Below are 21,531 nucleotides of genomic sequence, written 5' to 3' on the forward strand. Positions count from 1 at the left end.
TAGTAACAGTACTTTGTGTAGCAGGATGTACCCACCCTTGTAGACGGTGCAGGTGTAGCCACCATGGTCACTAAGTTGGGGGTCTTTCAGTTTCAGACTGAAGTCTTTAGTTCTCAGAGGATCTTCATTCATCTCTGTGATCCTGGTCCTGTAAGAGATGCTGGTGTTCATTGCTCTGATACACATGGACCGTCGTATTTCGGTGTTTCCAGTCCGCTCTGATGTCCTGAGGAACATCATCTTTGTTTTTCCTTTGTTTGTTTTCTGTTTTCAAGGTCAGACTGAGGTCTCTGCTTCTCGTGGGTCTTTTCTGTATTTCTGCTCCTTTAACACAGCTGTTCTAACACCTCAGATACACCTGGACCAAATCTCCTCAGGTGAGTAAAGGATGCCTTTAAATGCTGTGAGCTGAAGAAACATTCTGAGCTCTTGTCTTGATGCTTGATGCTCAATCATGCAGATGAGTAAATCCCAAAAAGTGGATTCTGTTCATCTGGAGCGTTTTCAGTGGGAGGAACATTTCTTCTCTCTGATGAAATGACAAAATGTTTCTTCCACTGAAAATGTTACGTCCAGATGAACAGAATCCAGCTTTTGGGATTCTGAGATCTTCATTAACCAAAGGATCCTCCTATCAGAGCTCTGCTCTATCTATATTTCAGGGAGTACAGGATTTCCTTCCCATCTTTCAAAATTGGGAAAAATGCTGTGCTTTCTTAGGCACAGGCCATGTTTTCAGGTAACTTAGCCTTGCCAAACATCCAGGGATTTTATAGGAAAGGACACTAAGGAAGAAATCTCTACAACCAGATCGAGCCAACACTGTAGCCAATTCCCTGCATTGCTATTGGGCATGCAATGTAGAGAACTGGCTGGAAAGACAGCTATAGGATTTACTGCAGGTTAGTGTGGTGAAAGATAGAGATGTACAATGAGGCAAAAAGTATTTATTCAGCCAACAATTGTGCAAGTTCTCCCATTTAAAAGATGAGAGAGGCCTGTAATTTTCATCATAGGCTGGGAAGACTGAATCTGCAATAGGTAAGCAGCTTGGTGTGAAGAAATCAGCTGTGGGAGCAATTATTAGAAAATGGAAGACATACAACATCAAACATTGTCTCCTGTAGCTGGTATAGTTGAGATGATTACAATGTTTAACTTGGGTTATATGCATTTATGTTGTCTTGGAGTTACAAGAAAACTCGTGAACATGTGGATGAAGGTACCTGCAGCTAGGCTGTCCAGCCAGACTGTTGGGGAACTTTCAGTAAGGTTGAAAGAACTGGGAACTTACACACCAATCGAGTTTAACCGCAGGCCAAGTAATCAGAGTAATCAGAAACTGATAGATGGAAAACAACAGAGCTTCAGTACTTTATGTTGTGTGCAGGGCCTGTGCTTAGGAATAGCATACCAGGAGAGCTCTATGATAACTTTGTTTTCTGTTGCAGTGCATCTGCTGTTTAAATCTAAATCCTCCACCTGTCACCTTGACCCTCTGTTATGACCCTCTGAGGCTGAAGCATCATTGACGTGCATGATCCACAAGCTTCAACTAGGATGTATAAATGTGTGCAGTGATGTGTGTGAAGCCTTTGAGGACTCACGGTGTTATTAGCTGTTAGTGAAACGCAGCTTCAGACGTTCAGTTATACGAAGCTGTGAAGGGCTGTCAGCAGGTGATGGCTCAGGTCACAGCCCACCTGTGTGATGTCACTGAACACCTGTGTACGAGCGCTGCTTCAGCCTCTGCAGTCGTGATGTGTTTATAGGACATCAGACAATCCTGCGTCCATGGACAGAAGTCAAACAGTCTTTAGTCTTGGTCACAGGTCCTCTGATGTTCACACAGTCTGAGGAAACTTTGTGTTAACATGTTTCTGTTCTTATAAAAACAGCTGATGGTTTTACAGAAACATGATGCAAACATGAGAATGAACAAATGATTTTTATTAACAGACACTGTTTATTTTTCACTTTGCATGACGTCATCAACACTGTGATACCAGGGGGCGCTCATCACCAGCTGAAGAAGTGTGCAGTGATAATGGGGGGAGTATTGTGTGTACTAGAGCTGTACTGTGGGTACTGCAGTAATGACACCAGGAGAAACTTTCTGTTTTTCCACATAATCTATGATTATTGTTCCCACGGCAACACACACAGCATCATGACCTGAACAACATGATCCCTGATCTGATGTTATAATCCTGTATTTTACACGTGTGTCAGTTTTGGCCGGCGGTCATGTGTCCCTTCCAATAATACGACGCGAGACTGGAATAAAATCCATGGACTGGAAAACTTTATGAAAGAAGACACATGTTAACACACTGCCATGGCAGACATGCTTCCACGTCTCAGGAGGAGGAGGGCACCAAACTCTGAGGTCAAAGGGGAGCTGAGGTATGAATAAGTTATTGGCCATGTTTGCAGAGCCCTTTTAAAAATATGCTTTCATGACATTATTGTGTGTGGGGTGGTGGTCAGGGCTATCCAGACTGACCAGGGGGACGCTGAATGTAAGAAAAAACATGTTTTAATAAAGAAAAAAAGTTTTTGTTCTAAAGAATCTGATTGTTTGCTTGCAGGACACCAGCAGATCTGAGTCCTCCGTCACAGAAGTGTTTATATATGTTCTATTTCTATTGTATATATTAATCAGCATCTGTGGGTGGACAGCAAAGAATTTCATTGCACAGAGAAATGCCTTTTCTCTTGTGACACATGACAAACACTTTGAATCTTGAATCTTTGAATCTTGAAGATGGTCACCTGCAGGTCAAAGGTCATTACATGTCCAACCCACATCCACTGCCACTAAGTTAGACCTTCTTCTGCGCTTACATGTGGACCACCTCGATCCATGACAGTCATTCAGGCAGGACAGGAAACAAACATCCTTACTAAGCATACTGTTTTGCATTTCAAAATAAAAGTTGGGCTGATTTTGATGCCATTACAGGAACTGCTGTGAATTCTTCTTTTTGAATCATCATCAGGTTTACACTAATTGCTTTCTAATTTAATAGAACGTGAAATGTTTGTCAGTAGATACACAGTTAGTCCTGCACAGTCAGAAACATCAACTTATTCTTAGTACTGTGTGCTTGCACTGAACAAGTTGTCCTAACAGAGTCACCTTCATTCAGCTTTACTACTTACAGAGCCAAAATAAGCAGTTTGTATCCAACATAACTCAGCTGGACTCTGATGCTCCATATAACAGCCACACATGAGTCTGGATTCACTCAAAGCATTGAACAAACTTTATTGGAAATGAAGCTTTTGGACATTTGTTCTCTGATATTTGCTCTTCAGCTCGAGTCTCCATCAGTGGGAACATTTCCTGATTCAACTTTTCTTCTGTTCAAATCAAACTCCATGAGAATCAAAGTGTGAATCAGAGTCCTGATGATCAGATTCTATAGAAACATGGAGACTGTAGAGGATTTACACTCAATATGTTCATTTGTTCCCTTCAAGAAAAATCAATCATTCATCCAATAAAATCAGTCGTTGATCAGTTTGATTGACAGGACAGATGATCAGAGGTGCAGAGTTTTTACCTCCATCATTAGTACAGGGACTGAAGAATGGGTGGAGTTTGTGAGTGAAGGAGCAGCCAGTAAAGGAGTAGATCAGAGCTGCAGCACCTACATCATAAAAGGAGACCAGACCCTCCTCATAATCCACAAACACCCCCACCTTCTCAGGACCAGGATGGAGACAGAGGGGGACTGAAGGACCAGCAGCAGCTTTGTACTCATTTCCATTTCTCAGCCTCACAGTCCAGAAACCATTCTGAGGTCTCAGTGTGATTTGTCCCTTCCTGTTGATCGACTCTGTGGCCACTCCTAAATCCCACTCAGTCTTTCCTTTAACCTGAACCTCAAAGTAAAATCTGCCTGAAGAGAAACTCTGCTCTCCTAAAACATTAACACACTGAGAAAATCTCTCTGGGTTGTCTGGAAGTTTCTTCTCCACATCACTATCATACACTTGTTTTCCATCATCAGACAGGATGAGGTCAGGATGAGCTGTATCAGGATCCAGAGTCACATCCACCTCATGCTGCTGCACCCTCTGCAGCTCTGCAGCCTCAAACAGCTTCTTCTTCATGGGTTTCCAGACTGTCTCCTCCAGCTGAGCCACAGCTCTCCCCACAGTCCCCTCATATGATGGTGGATGAACTCTGACCTCTGTCCAGTCCTTGCTGGGTGGAGCAGCTTTCAGGGAGGAGAAGCTTTGGAGGAGGTGGAGGTGGTCTTCAGAGCGTGAGAGCTGCTCCACCTCAGAGCTTCTCTCCATCAGCTCAGAGATTTCCTGTTCCAGATCTTTGATGAGACCTTCAGCCTGTTTCTCTGTAGCTTCCTGTTTGTCTTCGATCTCCTTCATGAGCTCCTTCAGGCGTCTCTCAACAGACTCCATCAGAGCCGTGAAGACCTGAACACCTTCTGCTTTCTGTCTGTCTGCAGCATCTTTACTCATCTTCACCGACTCTGTGATCTCCTGAATCTTCAGTCGTCTCTTCTGGATCATCTGTTGAATCTCAGCCTCTGTCTTCTCCAGCTCTGCCTTCTTTCCTTCATATTCTTCTCTCAGAGGAACAAACTCGTGGTTCTTGTGGTCTAAAACAGAGCAGAGCACGCAGACACATGTCTGGTCGGTCTTACAGAACAGCTCCAGGAGTTTATCGTGCTTCGTGCACATCCTGCCTTCCAGGTTCTCCACAGCATCAACCAGCTGATGTCTATTCAGACGTTTCACTGTCAGATGAGGCTCCAGGTGGGTCTGACAGTAGGAGGTCTGACACACCAGGCAGGACTTCAGGGCCTTCAGTCTGGTTCCAGTGCAGACGTCACAGGGAACTTCTCCTGGTTTGGCAGTTTGTTGCTCTGAGCTGCTGCTGCTGGCTTTCTGCTGAGCTTCACGTCTGAACTGAGCAACCACCTCAGAGATGAAGGTGTTGACCCTCAGCTGAGGTCGAGTGTAGAAAGTCTCTTTACACATGGGACACTGACAGCTCTGATTCATGTCCCAGTGCTGACTGATGCAGGTTTTGCAGAAGTTGTGTCCACATGGTGTAGAGACTGGATCAGTGAACACATCCAGACAGATGGAGCACAGAAACTGATCTTCAGATCGCAGATTGCTGGCAGCAGACATGTCTGCACTCTGAGGGAGAAAGAAGAGAAACATTTGATTCAAAATTCACTTTAAATTTCATTTTTACAAAGAGAGAAACAAGCGTCAGTAGTCTGAGGAGCTTGGAGAGAAAAGCGTCTGGACTTATTTAAGTTTCTTTTCATCACAGAAGCTTCTTCACCTCATCCTCAACACGGACCAAGGAATGAATACTGCACTTTTGGAAGAACTCCCTCCCCTGCAGCCTCTTATCGTCAAAGGGACGGAGGTGGAGAGGGCAAACAGCCACAGATTCCTGGGACTGCAGGTTACATCAGACCTGAGCTGGACTCTCAACACTACAGCAACTGTGAAAAAAGCCCAGCAAAGGCTTTATTTCATTAGGCTGCTCAGGAAAGCTGGCATGAACCACCACCCTCTCACCCAGGCCTGCAGAGGACTGATAGACAGCATCCTCACCGCAGGCATCACTGTCTGGTACGGAAACACTACACAGACAGAGAGGAAGGCTCTGCAGAGTCATAAAGTCTGCAGAGAGGATTATGGGAACAACACTTGCATCCATGGACCTGCACATACAAAGCTGCACATACAATCTCAGACACAACAGAGCAGACAGCAGCATCACACACAGAACACGATTCTTCAACAGCTTCTTCGACTGTTAGACACTGAGAGGTTGATAGCTCCGTGTCAGAGCACCGGCCTCAACGAAAAAGTTATCAGTCGTTCTTTTCCTCTTTTCTCATTACCCACAGCTACATCCATCCTATCAGGCTGCTCACCTCCTGCACTTTCAAACGTCCACACGTAGGCCTGCAGGAATATCTGGACCACGGCCAATCAGAGAGGTCCTGCCCTCTCTCTGATTGGTTTAGCCAACGATACGGGCATAATGTGTTGTTGACCACACGGAGACTTTTCCTTTTGTTTTTGCTCGAATGGTTGGTCGTACCGGTGTGACCTATTTGTTTAGGCTACGTCCACACTAATGCGATTTTGTTTGAAAAAGCAGTTTTCTCTCCGCTTTGGCCTCCACACTGAGACGGCGTTTTCTCTCCGCTTTGGCCTCCACACTGAGACGGCGTTTTCTCTCCGCTTTGGCCTCCACACTGAGACGGCGTTTTCTCTCTGCTTTGGCCTCCACACTGAGACGGCGTTTTCTCCAAGGAAAACATTTTGAAAACGAAACATTTGGAGACGGTGCGTTTGTGTCACAGTGTGAACAGTGAAAACAGAGACTTTCTAAAACGATGACGCATGTTAGTCATGTGACCAATTAAACAAAGGTATTATACAGCAGCAGTTTTGACAGTCCTATTAAAGATGAATATCAGTCTGCACATGCTCCACAGAGCTTTTCTTCAAATTCTTTAATTCTCTCTCGCTTTTGCAACTTTGTACTTTTGTGTTACTCGCAGCAACAACTCCACCTCATTGTTAGTCCATTTTAAAACTCGGTGCTTTTCCTCCACCTTTTGCCGCGACGTTTCAAACAGCTGGAAAGTAAACCAGCGGCAGACAGAAATGAGACCGGTCGAATCGTCTTGCGTTTCACGCATGCGCAGGACTGGAACGTAAGCGTTTTCAGCCGTCTTAATGTGGACGCACAACTCTGTGAAAACGACTGAAAACACCAGTGTGGACGCGGAGCGCTGTTTTCAAATCTATCCGGGCGAGTGTGGACGTAGCCTAAGTGGCACCATGGAGAAATGAGGTGGCGCTCTAGAGCCCTGATGAAGTGAACAGAGTGAAGATTTGTGTAGAAGCAGGAAGTGTGATCAGCTGCACTCACCACTGTTGCTGAGAGGAACCTGATGGACTCCAGTGAATCTTCTTTTAGAGACAAACAGGACTCGACTGCAGCTCTGCTGCTGCTCTCTCACACTTTCACTTCTGCAAAATGACGTTGAGCTTCTTGTTTTTCAGCTGTTGCTCCGCCTCTTCCTGCCTCTCCCTTTACAGGAATCAGCCGGTCTGTACTCAGTGACTGTGTGCAGCGGGTGGAGGAGTGAGGAGTGGTGTGTGGGTTCACACAGTAATGACGGCCTCAGGTGATCAGGAGAAACTCACCTGGATTTCCTTTTTCCACAGCAGACTGAGAGCTTCAGGTGGACCCTGAAGGAGGTCTCAGACACAGGTGGTAAAAGTACACACAGTGTGTACTGAAGTAGAAGTACTACTGTTAAAAATACTCCAAGTACTGTTTCAACTTCTTTACTGAAGTAAAAGTAAAAAGTAGTGGCTGTGAAATGAGAGTAAAAAGAGCTGATTGAAGAACATTTCTAACACGTGTTTATACAAAGCTAACTGAACCATGTGCTGCATCAACGTGATAATAAAATAATATTATTCACTTTGTTTCTAATAAATATTCCCAGCTTGAATCAGACAAGTTGAACATGAGCAGAGAAAAAGAAGCAAATCCAAATATTCCTGTGTTCAGCAGCTCTGCATTAGGGGGCAGCACTGTGCTATGCTGGCCTTTGGCCTGCCGGAAATGATTAGAAGAAGAAGAAGCGTTGCCATGCTACTGTAGCTAACAGGCGCGAGCATGGAGAAGGACGGACCTTTGGGCGGAAAGTTTTACTTTAAGAAGTTGCCTAACGGCGTGTTGGACAAAACGAGAGTAACGTGCACGATTTGCGAAGCTGAGTTCAGGTACCACAGAAGCAATTCGTCTCTGGGGTATCACCTGAGAGCGAAGCACCCGGCTGAATCGCAGGACTATCGTGGGCTTAAAACAGAAGAAGTGAGTGAAAAGTTAACCAGCGCCTTGGTTGTTTGGATAGCTAAAAGCTGCCGACCAGCGAGCATGGTAGAAGATGACGGACTGAAAGAAGTCCTTCGCGCTGCATCGGGAGACATGTGCTACAATCCGCCCTCCACAGAAACCATTGTGTCGAGACTGCGCGCTGTGTATGAGGACCAGAGGGCTCAGCGGCACACCACGCTCCTGGGCGCAATGAACGTCGCCCTCACCGGAGACCACTGGACGTCGGTGGACAGCGATAACTACTGCGCCGTCACAGCGCACTTTATTGATAACGACTGGGCTCTACAGTCGTTTGCACTAGCGGTGAGTAAAACTGAAGAGAGACACTATGCTGACCATTTTCTGAGTGTTGCAAACGAGTGGAAAATCGGGGACAAGCTAACCACGCTCGGCACCGACAGTGCGTGGCTGTATGGTAACATGGTCGATGTGGCCAGCCTGCTTCCATTTGAACACATGCCCTGCACGGCCCACATTCTGCACAGTGCCATCACAGTTGCTCTGAACGACAGCGGCTTTGAAAGAGTTCTGGCCAAATGTCGCGAGATTGTTGGACATTTTGAGGATAGTCCGGCGAACGCTCAGGAATTAAATGCACAGCAAGCTGCACATGGACATGACACGGAAGCACTGGTTCAGGATGCTCAGACTAGATGGAACTCCACCCTGGAGATGATCAAGCAGATCCAGAGAAACAAATCCGTGCTCACCTCCATCCTGGCTCAGCAAAACAGCACGGTGACCATGCTGACTGAGCAGGAGCTCGACAGACTGCAGAAGCTGGAGGAACTGCTGGAACCTTGCAGGTAAATCATCCTGTTTCTCGTTTGTGCGCGTCTACGTTCCAGCTCCGTCTTCAAGCACACTCCTGTGTGTTTCCACGTGTTTGTCTCTGTGCGGTTGTGTCTTAGCATAGTTAGTGTTTGGGCTGAGATCAGGTGGTGCAGTGGTTAGAGCTGTTTCCTCACTGAATGAAGGTTCGGGATTCAAACTTCCTGGTTGGGATTCTGTGCAGTTTGTATTTTTTCCCACAATTCAAATGTATGCTTGTGATCTTAATGACATGATGTTGATTGACACAGTTAATGTGATGTTGATAGGTGATTATAGATGGGGTTTTAAAGGGGAATGGTTTTCTGTCTCCGTGTTAGCCTACAACACACGGGAAAGCTTTGCAGGGTGAACCTCTCTCCCCTCCCACCCCAGCTCTTGCTTCTATTTTCCAACCCACAGCACACAGTGCTAACAGTGAGTGAGATAACTGCAATACTTTTCAATTAGAGGATCACTTACTGACATATTGTGGTATTTGTGTTCGTCTCTGTGCGATTAGTAGAAAAATACACACTTGTTCTTTCTGTTGCAGATATGTGACCGAACTGCTGGGGGGAGAGCGCTATGTCTCCTGTTCCATGGTGCTGCCAGCCTTGCGTCATTTGTTCTGGGTCATGGAGCCCTTGGATGATGACCCAGTCTACGTTGTGACGTTTAAGATGGTTTTTACCACAGACCTAGCTCAGCGGAGGGCCAGCAGCAATCTCACATGGCTGAAGATCGCTACTGCCCTTGATCCCAGGTTTAAAGACCTCAAGTGTCTTCCCAAAGATGAAAGACGAGAGGTGTGGACTCTGGTACATGACCTTCTGATGGCAGAGACACAAGCACAACAACCATCTGTCCAGATAAAAGAGGAACCGTCACCAAAGAAGAGCAAGATGTCCATCTTCCTCCTGGGTTCTTCAGATTCAGATACAGAGGAGGAGGAAGACTCCATCGGCCGCTGTCTGGATCGGTACAAAGCAGAGCCCAAAGCGGGCGCAGGGGAGTGTCCTCTACAGTGGTGGTCAAAGAGAGAAGGGGCGCATGCCAGGCTGGCATCTATTGCACGCAAGTACCTGTCAACCCCTGCAACCACAGTGCCCTGTGAGAGCTTATTCTCACTCTCAGGTGACGTCACTGAGAAGAAGCGTGCGTCTTTGTCCTCAGAAGAGGTAAACAGGATAGTCTGCCTCAGTAACTGGCTGAGCGCACAGAAGGACTGAGCCGGGTCTTTGGAGGGAGAAACGTTCAACACTCGCAGGTTTTAAATATTGACTTTCGTCCCTTTTTGACATTCAGCTGGCATTAAGATGTTACACATTTTGTCTTCTACATTTCTGTGATAGTTGGATCATTGTTAGGCCTGGTTTCAGTATTATTTCCTATCAGCAGATACTAGAAAGATGTCTTTAATCTGAGTCGTGCTGATCCTGAACACTATTAAACTTCTCTGAATTTAAGCATTCTTTGTGTTTATTCTGTATTAACTTCATTAACTCAGCATTAAAGGGTTGAGCCTTTCATCCTTGTTCAGAAGCAGGATGGAGGATTTTTAATCATTTATATTACAGCCAGGAAATCATCCTAATATTTCTATTTGTTGCATGAATTTTGGTGTGCTGACAGACAGCCTAGTCAGAAAAGGTCAGGTCATCATCTTACAGGGCGAGACACCAAATAGGTCAGTTATTACTGTTATCGTCAGAATAACTAGCATAGGAGATGGCTAATGTGACGGGTTTAGAAAGTATTGTTTGTTACAAAGGTTGAACCCCTCTGAGAAAATGATTTCCAAATCCTAACTTGGGAGAACGTTACATAAATCTGAGCGGTCTATCCTGTCCAAGGCCTGGCGAGCCTACATTCAGAACCCTTCTTATGTTGTGAAACCCCTGATGCTTTCATACAACGCTAACTAAATGTGCGATCCAAGGGTCTAATAGAAGTATTTTAGTGTCCACCCCCATCAGAGTCATTGGTCTGAGTGATGAGCGCTCTGCAGGAGGTTTACCAGGTAAACAAGTACTCATTGCCGTCTCAGTGGGTGGAGAGCCTCACTTTGATATGCTTCTTCATGCATGTTAAAAAGTGAAATTATTCATTTTTCTTGGACAGTTTTGTAAAATTCAATCAGAAGGCCTCCGGCCCGGGTGCTCTTACCACTGTTAATGCTTGGATAGCCTGAAGTACCTCAGTGTCTATGACTGAATGTGAGCTAAGGTTCCTGTTCTGAAGCATGTTCCGATTTATAAACATTTTCATAAAATTCTCTAAAACTGTCATAAATTTCACATGGGTATACTGTTACATGCGCTGAAGAGGTCTTTGTGCTATTAAAGACTGCATTTCCTTAACTCCATGCCGAGGGCCTTCCCACTTTCTCCCACTGATCATAATAAGATCGCCACAGACTTTTTGTTGCTGTATCAGAAGATAATTGATTATATTCACTTCTCAAACGTAACAGTTTGATTCATCGCTAATATTTAAGTCTAATTCCAAAGATTTAATTAGTTTGTTCCATTTTTTTGCTGTTTGCACTCATAAAGCCGAGGACTTCACCTCTAATATATGCTTTGAATCCTTCCATCTCACCGAGGCGCAGGTTTGATCTTTAACTCAGTCATTTTCTGTTTTCTCCTCTATGAATTTAACCAGTTTTAGATTTTCTAGCCATCTTGTTTGAAACTGCCAGTTTGGGTTGTTATGGATAAACGTTGTTATCATACTGACTCGAATGACAACATCATTCGGTTTTATCGGGGTTTTGTTGATACATAATATAAACTGAGTGATTAATTGTCTGGTTTTGGCTTCATATCTGAGCCTGCTGATCTAGACTCAGGTTTAAAGCACAGTTAGAGTCCATGTATATGAAGCCTTTGCAAAGTGAATAACTGATTTTAAAAATGTAGGTTTATTTGAATTTGGGCTGTACAAACTCATGAAGTTCACAAATACGTTTTGAATAGAGTAAAAACAATAAATGGAGAAAGGAAACCACGTTACCAAGCAGCCGTATCTTATCATAGTGGAGGATCGTGATCGTCTGCCATGGATTATATTGAAAACTGCAGCGAACACTTTGCTGATGATGTTGAACTCGGCTCGCTGCGATGGACTTTCTTTCCATCGTGCTCGATGTTACGTTGTTTTGTGGAGCGGAAAACAAACTCCCAATCTTGGAAGTTCAGGGATCGGACGGTTTGGCTCAGTTTCCCTACCACTGTATTCTCTGAGTGTGATGAACTTGTGGAAGCTATAAAGTGATTTATTTTCAAATGTAACCTGAATTGTTTTGAATAAACAGACTGGGGGTCGTGGTCGAGCTCCGACGGCCCGACTTCACCCCTCCAGTGGACACAGCCACACAGAACCAGCTCGTATTAAATCAACCACCAACACTAACCTGATCTAGTTTATTCACATCCAGCTGATTCTCAGATCACAGCTGGCGACTCACAACAGCTGCCCTGCTGTAGCCACAGTTTCACTCCTGGTCTCCAGCTCCCTCTAGGGATCACTCAGTGGTGCTGAATGATGCCAGAACACTGACGATTTCCACAGCCAGGCATAAAACCACAATGACCTGGTGCATGCACGTCACCATGATCCACTAGAGGGCTGCAGAAAGCCCTGTGATGATCATTATATAAATAAATACACATTAAAATACTTCGTTCATCACTTATGTATATCACAGTTGTTCCTCAGTGCTGCTGTGCTGTTTCCGTGTGTTCTGATGATCCATGGAGCGTCCCGTCCACAAATATCCTGGAAGCTTCATGTGGGTCAAAGGTCAAAGCTGCCGACTGTCAGGAAACAGAGCTTTAGAGAAGATCGGCTTTTTAAACAAACAGCAGAGAAGAACATTTTGATCGTGCCTGTTTCTACGTGTGTGCTGAACTGTAATGCTGCATTAGAACTCACCTTAATCTACCTGTTTATTATTTATTGATCAGGTACTGTAGAGATTTAAAATGATTACATAAACATGTGAACAGGAAGTGATGTGTAATCAGAGAGTGAAGGCGGGGCTTCAGATGAAGCTCCTCCTTGTTGGCGCTCCTCTTGTCCTACATCGTGGGTGCAGCTTCACCTATGGATGCAGACCTGCCTTCACCTGCCCCTTGACAGATATTATTGATAGAGCTATTGTTTCTTTGACCTTGCTCTGGTTCACGCCCACATTCCTGCACAATCATGAATCTGTAACTTTTCTATTTTGATCATCCTGAGTGCGATTAACCACTACAGTGATCTACAATCAATTACAGTCTCTGCACTATTTGCTGGCACTGGATTTGTAAACCAAACTTTTGTAGTCTTCACAGTAAGCATCATGGTTTCTTTGGACCATGACATGGTGTGGATGCTTACAGGAACATCTTCTGTGAATAAGACTGAGACCTTAAACTGTTCTTGAGTCTGTGGGTACTGATGCACCTGTGGGCAGCAGGTTGAACAGGTCAAAACCAGGGTGCAGCTGTTCTTGATGATGTTTGTTGCTCTGCTGAGGCAGCGGGAGGAATAAATGTCCATCTGGGAGGGGAGAGGGCAGCAAATGGTCTTCTGTGCTGGCTTGACTTCTGTTTGAAGCCTCGCTCTATCAAGTATCTGATGGATCCGAGCACAGACACTGTTGGCTTGTGTTCTCCAGCTGAGATCCAGATGAACTCCCAGGTATTTGAAGTTAACTTGCCGGATGTCTTGGCCGTGTGTTATCTTCTTTTCTCCTCCCTGTTTAGGATTTGTGTGACTGCAGTAAAAGTGCCTCCATCCGTCACTGATCCAGCTGAATATGAAGCATCACCAACCACCATCAACGGCCCCGTGATCAGACTGAGCAGTCGAGGCATCGAGGCTGCAGGATCGCATCAGAACAGGACCTGTGGGTGTGGTCTGGACATCAGACCGTCGTACCCGGGTAATCCCACAGTTTGACCCCAGAGCTGCAGGAAGGAGGAGACCATCAAGGTGTTTCAAAATAAAACCATTCAATGTGACCTGCATGAAAACTGTAAACTGCCAGATGGACGCACCTCCCAGCAGCAGCAGCAGGACTTTAAGGGGATGAAGAATTTTGGAGTGATGATCTGCAGCTTTCAAAAACAGAACACGCACACTTCTAATAACCCATCGCTGTGAGGTCTAAGTCTTTATGTGCAACATGAAAACTGTCCAAAACTTTAAGTCAACACTTCCTGTGTCCACTGAGTGTCTCTGTGATTGTTAACAAACTGAAACTGCAAAAACACAAAACTAAAAGAGCTAAACTGGCTGTGAGCGACTTATGACGCCACACTGAGTCAGGCCTCGTGCTTCTGCAAGGGACGTATCATCTGTAGTACCACTGAATGACCACTAGGTGGGAGAAAGAGACAGAAATGAAGCCTGTTCAGTCTGAGAATCAGCTGCTGCTGAAGATGATGCTGAGCGTTGGCATTTGATGGAAGACTGACACATCGACAGTTATTTGTACAGGCCGATGGTGAAGTGAACGTGAGCTTCATCAGCTCTCGTACTCTGAGCTGTGTCCACTCCACTTAAAGTTGTAGGATCCCGTTAAAGTGGAAACAACACTCTTAAATGTGTAAAGGCTCATTTCCATCACTGAGCTCTGCTCTCAAAAACTGATGTAACTGTGAAGCTGGATTTAACAAATAAGAGCTTAAAGTTTTAAAAACGTGTAGCGCCATCTTGTGCGCATCATGACGTGATGTGGTTGGTTGAATGGCTGCAAATGACAGACTTAGTTTATGTTAGCTAACTAGCGACAGGCTCAATAACAGAGGAAAATAAGCAGAAGTACAGATACTACTGTTCAACTGGACCTCGTGTCATATTAATATAATAACATCAGTAGATGGAATTACAAACTTCGTTTCAGTCTAAATTATATTTCCAATAAAGATTCTCAGCTTTACTCAGGTAAGTTAAACACAAGCAGAGAAGGAAAATGTAAAAATATATCTGTCCTGTTTCTTACATTGAAGAGGCTGACTTTGCCTCGAAACAGGAAGTGGGCAGAGAAGAGGTTGGAGTGGTGGAGGTAGCTTTAAACCAATCACAGTGCAGCAAACTAACCTGCAGACGGCTTTCATGCAGACTTTAAACAACACAGTCAGTCTGCCTCAGTTTGTTTAGCAGCAGGTTTCACAGTGTGAACAAACATAACGTAATTTAAACACGAGGACTTACATCAAAGCTTTAAATGAGCATCCTCCCCTTTAAATCCAAGCTCTCTTCTTCCTCTTCTTTCTTTCTTTCTTTCCTTCTTTCTTCCTTCCTAGCATCGATTTTCTGAGCGTGTAATAAAACATCTTCTCTGGCTTCATCTTTTATTTTATAATAAATAATAATGCCCCGGCTAACGTGTCCTCCTGAGCCCACAGTGAGTCAGTGTGGGTGAGCTGTGGGCAGGACAAACCCACAGTTATCACCCACAGGGCCCCTGCAGTTTCACACATAAAGGCCTATAGGTTTAGTAAAATGTAGGTGGGATCACGTGGACTAACTGTGGGTTTGTCCTGGCCACAGCTCACCCACACTGACTCACTGTGAGCTTGTTTTACTTCTTATTTCCGACCACCTGCATTAGAACATCACTCCGGCGCATTTCACATATCTCCTGTCCAACACGAGCCACTGAGAGTTAAAAACACTCGTGTCTGGACACGAGACCCACTTTAGAGGTCCAGTAGAAGAGCTGGAGGTCACATTCAAACCAGTCGCTGCTGGTCAGACGTGGTCTGCAGCTCTGTGTGTGCATCCAAACAGAAGCCTCTGAACTCACAGGCAGGTGATGTGAGCAGGTGAGGAGCTTCTGTGCTGCAGGAACTCATTAGCTCAGAGGTGGCGACGCTGCCGTCATGTGACTGTGGTGGAGTTTGTTTATAGACTAACAATCTCAGCTGTTGTGTTTTCTTCAGACTGACTGAAGGACCTCTGATAGACTCACACAGCTCGCGAAGGATTTCTAAACTGCAGCGTTTGCAGGTCAGTTTTAAGAAGGCCGTGCTTGAACGTGATTGGCTGAGAGCTCAGACCTTTGCTCCTGTTTCCCCTCCTTATACTGAGGCTTCCGTCTTTAATGTGGTAACAGGCGGCTGTGAAAGAGCTGAAGTGAAAGTCTGCAGCTCACACTGACCCTCGATGCTCATCCAGACACCATGAAGACTGCACCTGTGGCTCTGCTCCCCGGTGAGTCACACACAGCAATCCTACACCCACTCACCCACCCACTCACCCACTCAGTGAGTCCAGCTCCAGGTAAAGGACGGACACTGGATGAATCCTGAGAGTTTACTCCGTGTTGTCGGGGGAGAAAACAGGAAGTCTGCTCCTTTCTGTTCTGTGTAAATCCAGAAAATAATCCAATCAGAAATGTTTAATGTTCAGCAGGGTCTGTAGTTTAGAGTCAGGGTCTCTGTAAAAGATGTGCTTGTTTTTTAAATGTTTATTCTTAATATAGACACAAACAACAAAGGACACAATAAATATTACAAATGAGGAAAGAAAACCAGCAACTGGGAGTCTGGAAGGTTTTTGAAACCTTTAAAGTTTTTATATTTTGTCCCATTTAAACATATGAGGAAACTTACACAATGATCTAAAAGCTGAAAACAATTAGGCTGTGATGATTCAGCAGTACTTCAGGTGCTTTATAGTGAGGAATGTGGAACCAAGAAAATATCGGTCTTTTGTCCCGGATGGTCCAGTCTTCTTCCTGATCTGTGGACGTCTGCCACAGTCTGTTAGTGTGCACCTCTGAGGACGTGAGAAAAAGCTAAAGTCTGTGGATTTTCCTCCTGTTGCAGGTGTGTGTGTGCTGCTGCTGTCTGCACCGACTGTTTCTGCAGGTGAGGAGATGATGTGAAAACGATCAGTGAGACTCCAACAAGAACACAAATACATTTACACATGTGTCCTCCAGTGTCTCTGTCTGTCAGTCCAAACCTTCAGCAGGTCTTCAGCGGATCCTCTCCAGTGTCTCTGAGCTGTGATGATGGATGGACGGTGAGGAGGACCAGAGGAAACCAGACTGATGAGTGTGGAGCAGCAGCAGACTTCACTAGACTTGATGAGTCCTTGTGTGTTCAGGACTTTAAAACAACCTTCACAGCGATTTACTGGTGTGAAACCAGTTCTGGGCAGAAGAGTGATGACGTCACCATCAGTGTTTCAGGTAAAGTAAGTTGTTTCTTTTCTTCTTTTTTTTCACAGTTGCTCTGAACATTTAAGGGCATTACAGCATCAGGACCACCTGTGACAGGTGAAGTACAACCATATATTTATTTTTATATATATGCAGGTGCAGGTGCATTTAGCACAAAGCACCTTGAATGTGTGAATAACAGCTTGATCCATAGATCAACAATGTGGAGATGAGCCGTAAGAATCCAGTTTATACTTCAAATGACACGTTGTCTGAATTTTACTTTCATATTGTTTTAATATATGTTTCAATTAATGTCTCAGATTTTTGTTCATATTGTTTTGGATTCTTTAGGCTAGAAAACATTGATATACTTAAAATACTTGTAATTAGGAGATACTTAAGTACTTAGAACTCACTGCTACACTAAACTAGATGGTGTTAAATCTGCTGCACTGTGGTACAGAACAGCCATCGACCTGCGGGGCTGAAAGTTCCTGTAGTTCCTGTAATGTCCACTAGAGGCTCCAGCAGGGCGTTAGCCCTCACAGGCTCTCATGTTAAAATATCTAATAAATAAATAAGTGAATCTAATTTTGCCCTTTATAACAATAAAAGGGCAAAATACTGGGAGAGAATGTTTTTGTTACTCACCTGTTTAAACCGTATTAAAGTTTCATCGGTGGGGGCGTGGCCTCTTTCAGTGACGGGGCTTTGACAGGCAGCTGTGGTTACTGGCAAAGTTACCTCTGGACCGTGTTTATGCTTTTGGACCAATAGGATGGCTGCTGGTTAGTTAATTGTAATAACAGAATACCTCAGAAGTTTGTGCTGCACTTCAGTGAAATGCCCGTTTTAATTTGGACGATATGTAGCACTGATTAGCAAACATCAGTATGGTCTATGGAAGCAGCTTGACAGCTACGCTAGCTATCTGTTCTTCTCCATCATAGCAAGAAGAAAATGCCTCTGAGTGATCATTATAAAAGCAGAGGGTCAGACTGCAGTGGCCACACCATCATTTATAGTCTGTGATGATGAACGTTCATGAATTCAGTCCTATGGCGTCATCATTTGACCTCCTGCATGCTGTCTCCAGAAGCTTCCAGTCTACATGTGTGTACTTTTGTCTCTCTTACCCAGAAAAAGGAGTGATCCTGGAGATCCCGGCACTTCCTGTGACAAAAGGAAGTAATCTCACTCTGCGTTGCAGGCTCAGCACTGGTGAAACAGTGGCAGCTTACTTCTTCTACAGTGGACGTCTTCTTGGACCTAGAAATAAAGAGCACACCATCTCCAACGTGCAGCAGTCTAATGAGGGTTTCTACTGGTGTGCTACTGATCTGAGTGGATCATCTGCTCATAGCTACCTGAGGGTCAGAGGTCAGAACACTGACATCTTTTGCTGTCATCATAAATTGGGCCTCTTTTGTGTTTTTCTAATGTCCTTGACCTCGATGGAGAGCACGTGGAGCAAAGACAGAGAATTCATCACTCTGAGATTTGACTGTGGTTATAATCACGATCAATAATGATGCAATAACTAGCATGCTCCTCTTCAGCATCTATTACTAATAGATGGAGATGAAAGCCTGTGTTTGTGGTGTAGCCTCGCTGCACCGCTCACATTGAGCCTTTCTATCGAACCCTGAGTGAATGAACTGAGGACGCCTCCTTATCTCTCCTGCAGATCCCCCGACGACCTCCGTCAGATCATCTGTCCATTCTCGTGAAACCATGTCCCCCTTCCCCTCTCTTCCCCCTCCTCCTCCTCCCACCAACTGTTCCTCACCTCGTCCTCCTGCTCCTCCTTCTTGTGTGCCTGTGTTGAGACTCCTCTCCCACCTGCTGGCCTTTTGTATTTACTCCATCACCACCGGCCTGCTGCTGTCCATCTGCTTGGACCGGCTGGCCACCAGGCGCTCAGGTAGATACCTGCACACAGGTGCATCACTGCTGCTGTCCTGCTGGCAGCTCTGACTGTAAAATCACAAACGTCTGCACTGCCTTTTTAATTATTACAGTAACCGGACTGCTAAAGCCAAACCATAGCTTTAATCTGATATTTCACCGCTCTTAACCAGGGTCAGGCTCACATACTAACCTTTATACACCCAAATAACAGCAGACAAGAACCAAAGGTAACAGCTTCTAGTGTCTGAAACTATTTTAAGAAGTTGGAACCTGATTGTGATCGATTCAACTGTGACCTGGTGCAGTAAAAGGTGCACACGCCTGATCTGTAGCTGCACAGACCTCCAGAGCTGCACGGTTTAAAGCAGAGATCTACAACTCCAGTCTTTGAGAGCTACTGTTTTAATGCAGAGAAACGGCTGAATCAAATGGTTGAATTACCTCTTCAGCTTTTCATCGAGTTAGGGAAAGGCCTGGTAACAAGCCATTCATTTGATTCAGGTGTGTCGGAACAAGGATGCATCTAAAAGCTGCAGGACGGTAGCTCTGAGGACTGGAGTTGGAGACCCCAAAGCTGGAAGACATGATGGAGACAAGACTAAAAGACTAAAACCCATTGTCCTGTATCATCGGTAATGAGTCACAGCCCTACAGTTCACCCACAGCTGCCCACTGTGGGCCTGCTGTGGGCCAACTTGGACATACGATGGTGCCCGCGGTGCAGCATGTCTCACTGAGGACTGTATGTATATGTGTGGAGACTAACATTCACCCCGATGCTTTGCCCACAGCAAACAGACTTCCCGTCTCCGTGGAGATGATCCAGTGCATTGAAGAAAACTACGAGGCGGTGGTTGACCTCACGGCTGAGTGCGCGCTCTTCGAGGATTCTGAATACTCTGAATGAGTCTGCTGCTCTGACTCCGCTGACGTTTCATCACACAGAGCAGAGGGAAGCGTCCATCGTGTGGGAAGCTCCAGCTTCTCATTTCTCAGACTGCACATGTGATACTGGTTTCTTCCCGCTCCTCAAAGTCACTTCCTGAAAGATTTGTTACTGAAACCTGTCACGGACTGTGGACACGCCTTTGTTCAGGGTCCAGGGTTTTCTCCCTGCTCTCCGCTCGCTCTCCTGCTGACTCTTTGAATCCCAGCTTTTGTGTATCGGCTCACAGATGAACGTCTGATGTTGGAGGTTAAACTGCTGTAACAGTGAAGCCCAGAGAGGGTTTCCCACTTTTACTAATAACATAACGTTTCAATCTGTATATGTTTAACTTTACACCTTGTAACAGTTTAATGTTGGAACTATTTTCTCTGTACTGTCTACATCCGCCAGCCATATAACAGCTGGAGGATGTTACAGCTCAGCTGATGGGGAAGCTTCCTGTGGTGTTGTCATGTCATGTTCTCGGGAGTCACACAGCCACAGGGTGGAAACTAAAACTCAAGACTAAAACCAGCTGTGAAGAAAGTATTCTCATCACATGATGTAAAATTAACTAAACTAAAACAACTGAAACAATATTGGAAAAAAATAAAATGATATATTAAAATAATCCTAGACTTTTGTTGAGTTTTTTTTCTACAGAATTATTGAGAGGAGGCTTTAGTTTAGTTGAGCTTTGATGTAATTATGAGTCACGTTTTTGTCTTCATGCATTTTCTAAATTCCTAAATGCGCCCCAGACGAGTACCCTAATATTAGAGTTAGCCTGCTTTTATTAGTGGACACATATCAGCTGAATAACACAATCTGTTATTTAACACTTTTTTAACTTCGTCATGGTTTTTAACTCCTATTATGCGTGAAACTGCCCACAGACCGGAGGGTGAACTGTAACCTAACCGACTCAGAGACAAGCGCAAACAAGTATAACTCTTCAAAGCTCAGTTACGATACAGTTATGATGTTGTTATTCTCTTTGAGCATCATTTTGATCTTCTTACATTCTCACACTTTATCATGTTTCCAGCCCGAGTCTCTTACACTCCTGCAGTTCACTCTGTTCACTGTTACTACGGTGAAAACCCAGCAGAGCTTCAGTCTGACACTAATTTTAAACCATCGCCGCCCACAATGACCCAGAAACTTTAGTTTTCTATGTAATTTTATAAAATGCTCCATTTAAAGGAAACATTTACTGGATTGACAAACATTCAGTTTAACACATTTGAACACATTTTCATTAATTATTTAAACAAATAATTAAAAAAACCTACATTTTCGTTGCATTTTTTTCTAAATGTTTGCTTCATGCTTTTTAGACGCACCTGACTCGGAGAGCTCACAGATAAACCACGTGCAGCACTTTATAATAAAGTTACACCATTAAACATTAGTGAGTATTCGCTTCCTTGCTGAGTCACTCATAAATACAGACATGTTACTGTTAGAGTTGCTGATATCAGCTGTTACTGCTGCTGATAATCATGATCACAGTCATAACAACACATCTGTGTTTATAAAGGTAAACTAAGGAGCAGCAATGGTATATAGAATATTGATAAGACATGCACTGAGCTGTATTTATACACATTTATAAAACACAGAGTACTACTTATAAACTTTGTAAACAAACTGTGGTTTTTAACACTTGGTTTGTGTTTTTGTGTCTCGTCTGACCAGAATCCTGAACCGAGATCAGTAAATAAAGCTTGTTTCCTCTTATCCACTTCTCTGGGCAGTGTCTCAGTTTCACTATCGGTCATTGTC

General features: G+C 44.5%; 3 protein-coding genes across 3 annotated transcripts; 2 read left to right on the forward strand and 1 right to left on the reverse strand.

The window, feature by feature from the left end:
* Positions 1–3,359: 3,359 nt before the first annotated feature.
* LOC147333576 (E3 ubiquitin-protein ligase TRIM21-like) lies at positions 3,360–5,202 on the reverse strand. Its single transcript, XM_086286359.1, has one exon. It carries the CDS (start codon positions 5,200–5,202, stop codon positions 3,496–3,498), a length of 1,707 nt encoding a protein of 568 aa, XP_086142485.1. The 3' UTR covers positions 3,360–3,495.
* A 1,960-nt stretch (positions 5,203–7,162) lies between these two features.
* LOC147333577 (E3 SUMO-protein ligase ZBED1-like) lies at positions 7,163–10,203 on the forward strand. The gene is made up of 2 exons (XM_086286362.1): positions 7,163–8,730; positions 9,291–10,203. Exons 1-2 carry the CDS (start codon positions 7,703–7,705, stop codon positions 9,964–9,966), a joined length of 1,704 nt encoding a protein of 567 aa, XP_086142488.1. The 5' UTR covers positions 7,163–7,702; the 3' UTR covers positions 9,967–10,203.
* A 5,471-nt stretch (positions 10,204–15,674) lies between these two features.
* Positions 15,675–20,332, forward strand: LOC147333578 (uncharacterized). Its single transcript, XM_086286392.1, has 7 exons — positions 15,675–15,742; positions 15,849–15,946; positions 16,564–16,605; positions 16,680–16,931; positions 18,045–18,284; positions 18,592–18,828; positions 19,607–20,332. The coding sequence occupies exons 2-7, from the start codon at positions 15,916–15,918 to the stop codon at positions 19,720–19,722; spliced, it is 918 nt and encodes a 305-aa protein (XP_086142518.1). The 5' UTR covers positions 15,675–15,742; positions 15,849–15,915; the 3' UTR covers positions 19,723–20,332.
* Positions 20,333–21,531: the final 1,199 nt, after the last annotated feature.

This window comes from Aulonocara sp. 'chitande type north' Nkhata Bay, linkage group LG3, assembly GCF_057382095.1.
Source record: "Aulonocara sp. 'chitande type north' Nkhata Bay isolate Kocher_YH1m ecotype deep benthic linkage group LG3, A_spYH_male_GT1.1, whole genome shotgun sequence".
NCBI lineage: Eukaryota > Metazoa > Chordata > Actinopteri > Cichliformes > Cichlidae > Aulonocara > Aulonocara sp. 'chitande type north' Nkhata Bay.

Bases quoted from the DNA above. Each gene is read 5' to 3' on its own strand.
- LOC147333576 (XM_086286359.1), bottom strand. From the start codon at position 5,202: ATGTTTCTCTTCTTTCTCCCTCAGAGTGCAGACATGTCTGCTGCCAGC.
- LOC147333577 (XM_086286362.1), top strand. From the start codon at position 7,703: ATGGAGAAGGACGGACCTTTGGGCGGAAAGTTTTACTTTAAGAAGTTG. The intron at 8,731-9,290 runs GTAAATCATCCT...TTTCTGTTGCAG, and splicing joins GAACTGCTGGAACCTTGCAG to ATATGTGACCGAACTGCTGG.
- LOC147333578 (XM_086286392.1), top strand. From the start codon at position 15,916: ATGAAGACTGCACCTGTGGCTCTGCTCCCCG. The intron at 15,947-16,563 runs GTGAGTCACACA...CTCCTGTTGCAG, and splicing joins ACCTGTGGCTCTGCTCCCCG to GTGTGTGTGTGCTGCTGCTG. The intron at 16,932-18,044 runs GTAAAGTAAGTT...TCTCTTACCCAG, and splicing joins CGTCACCATCAGTGTTTCAG to AAAAAGGAGTGATCCTGGAG.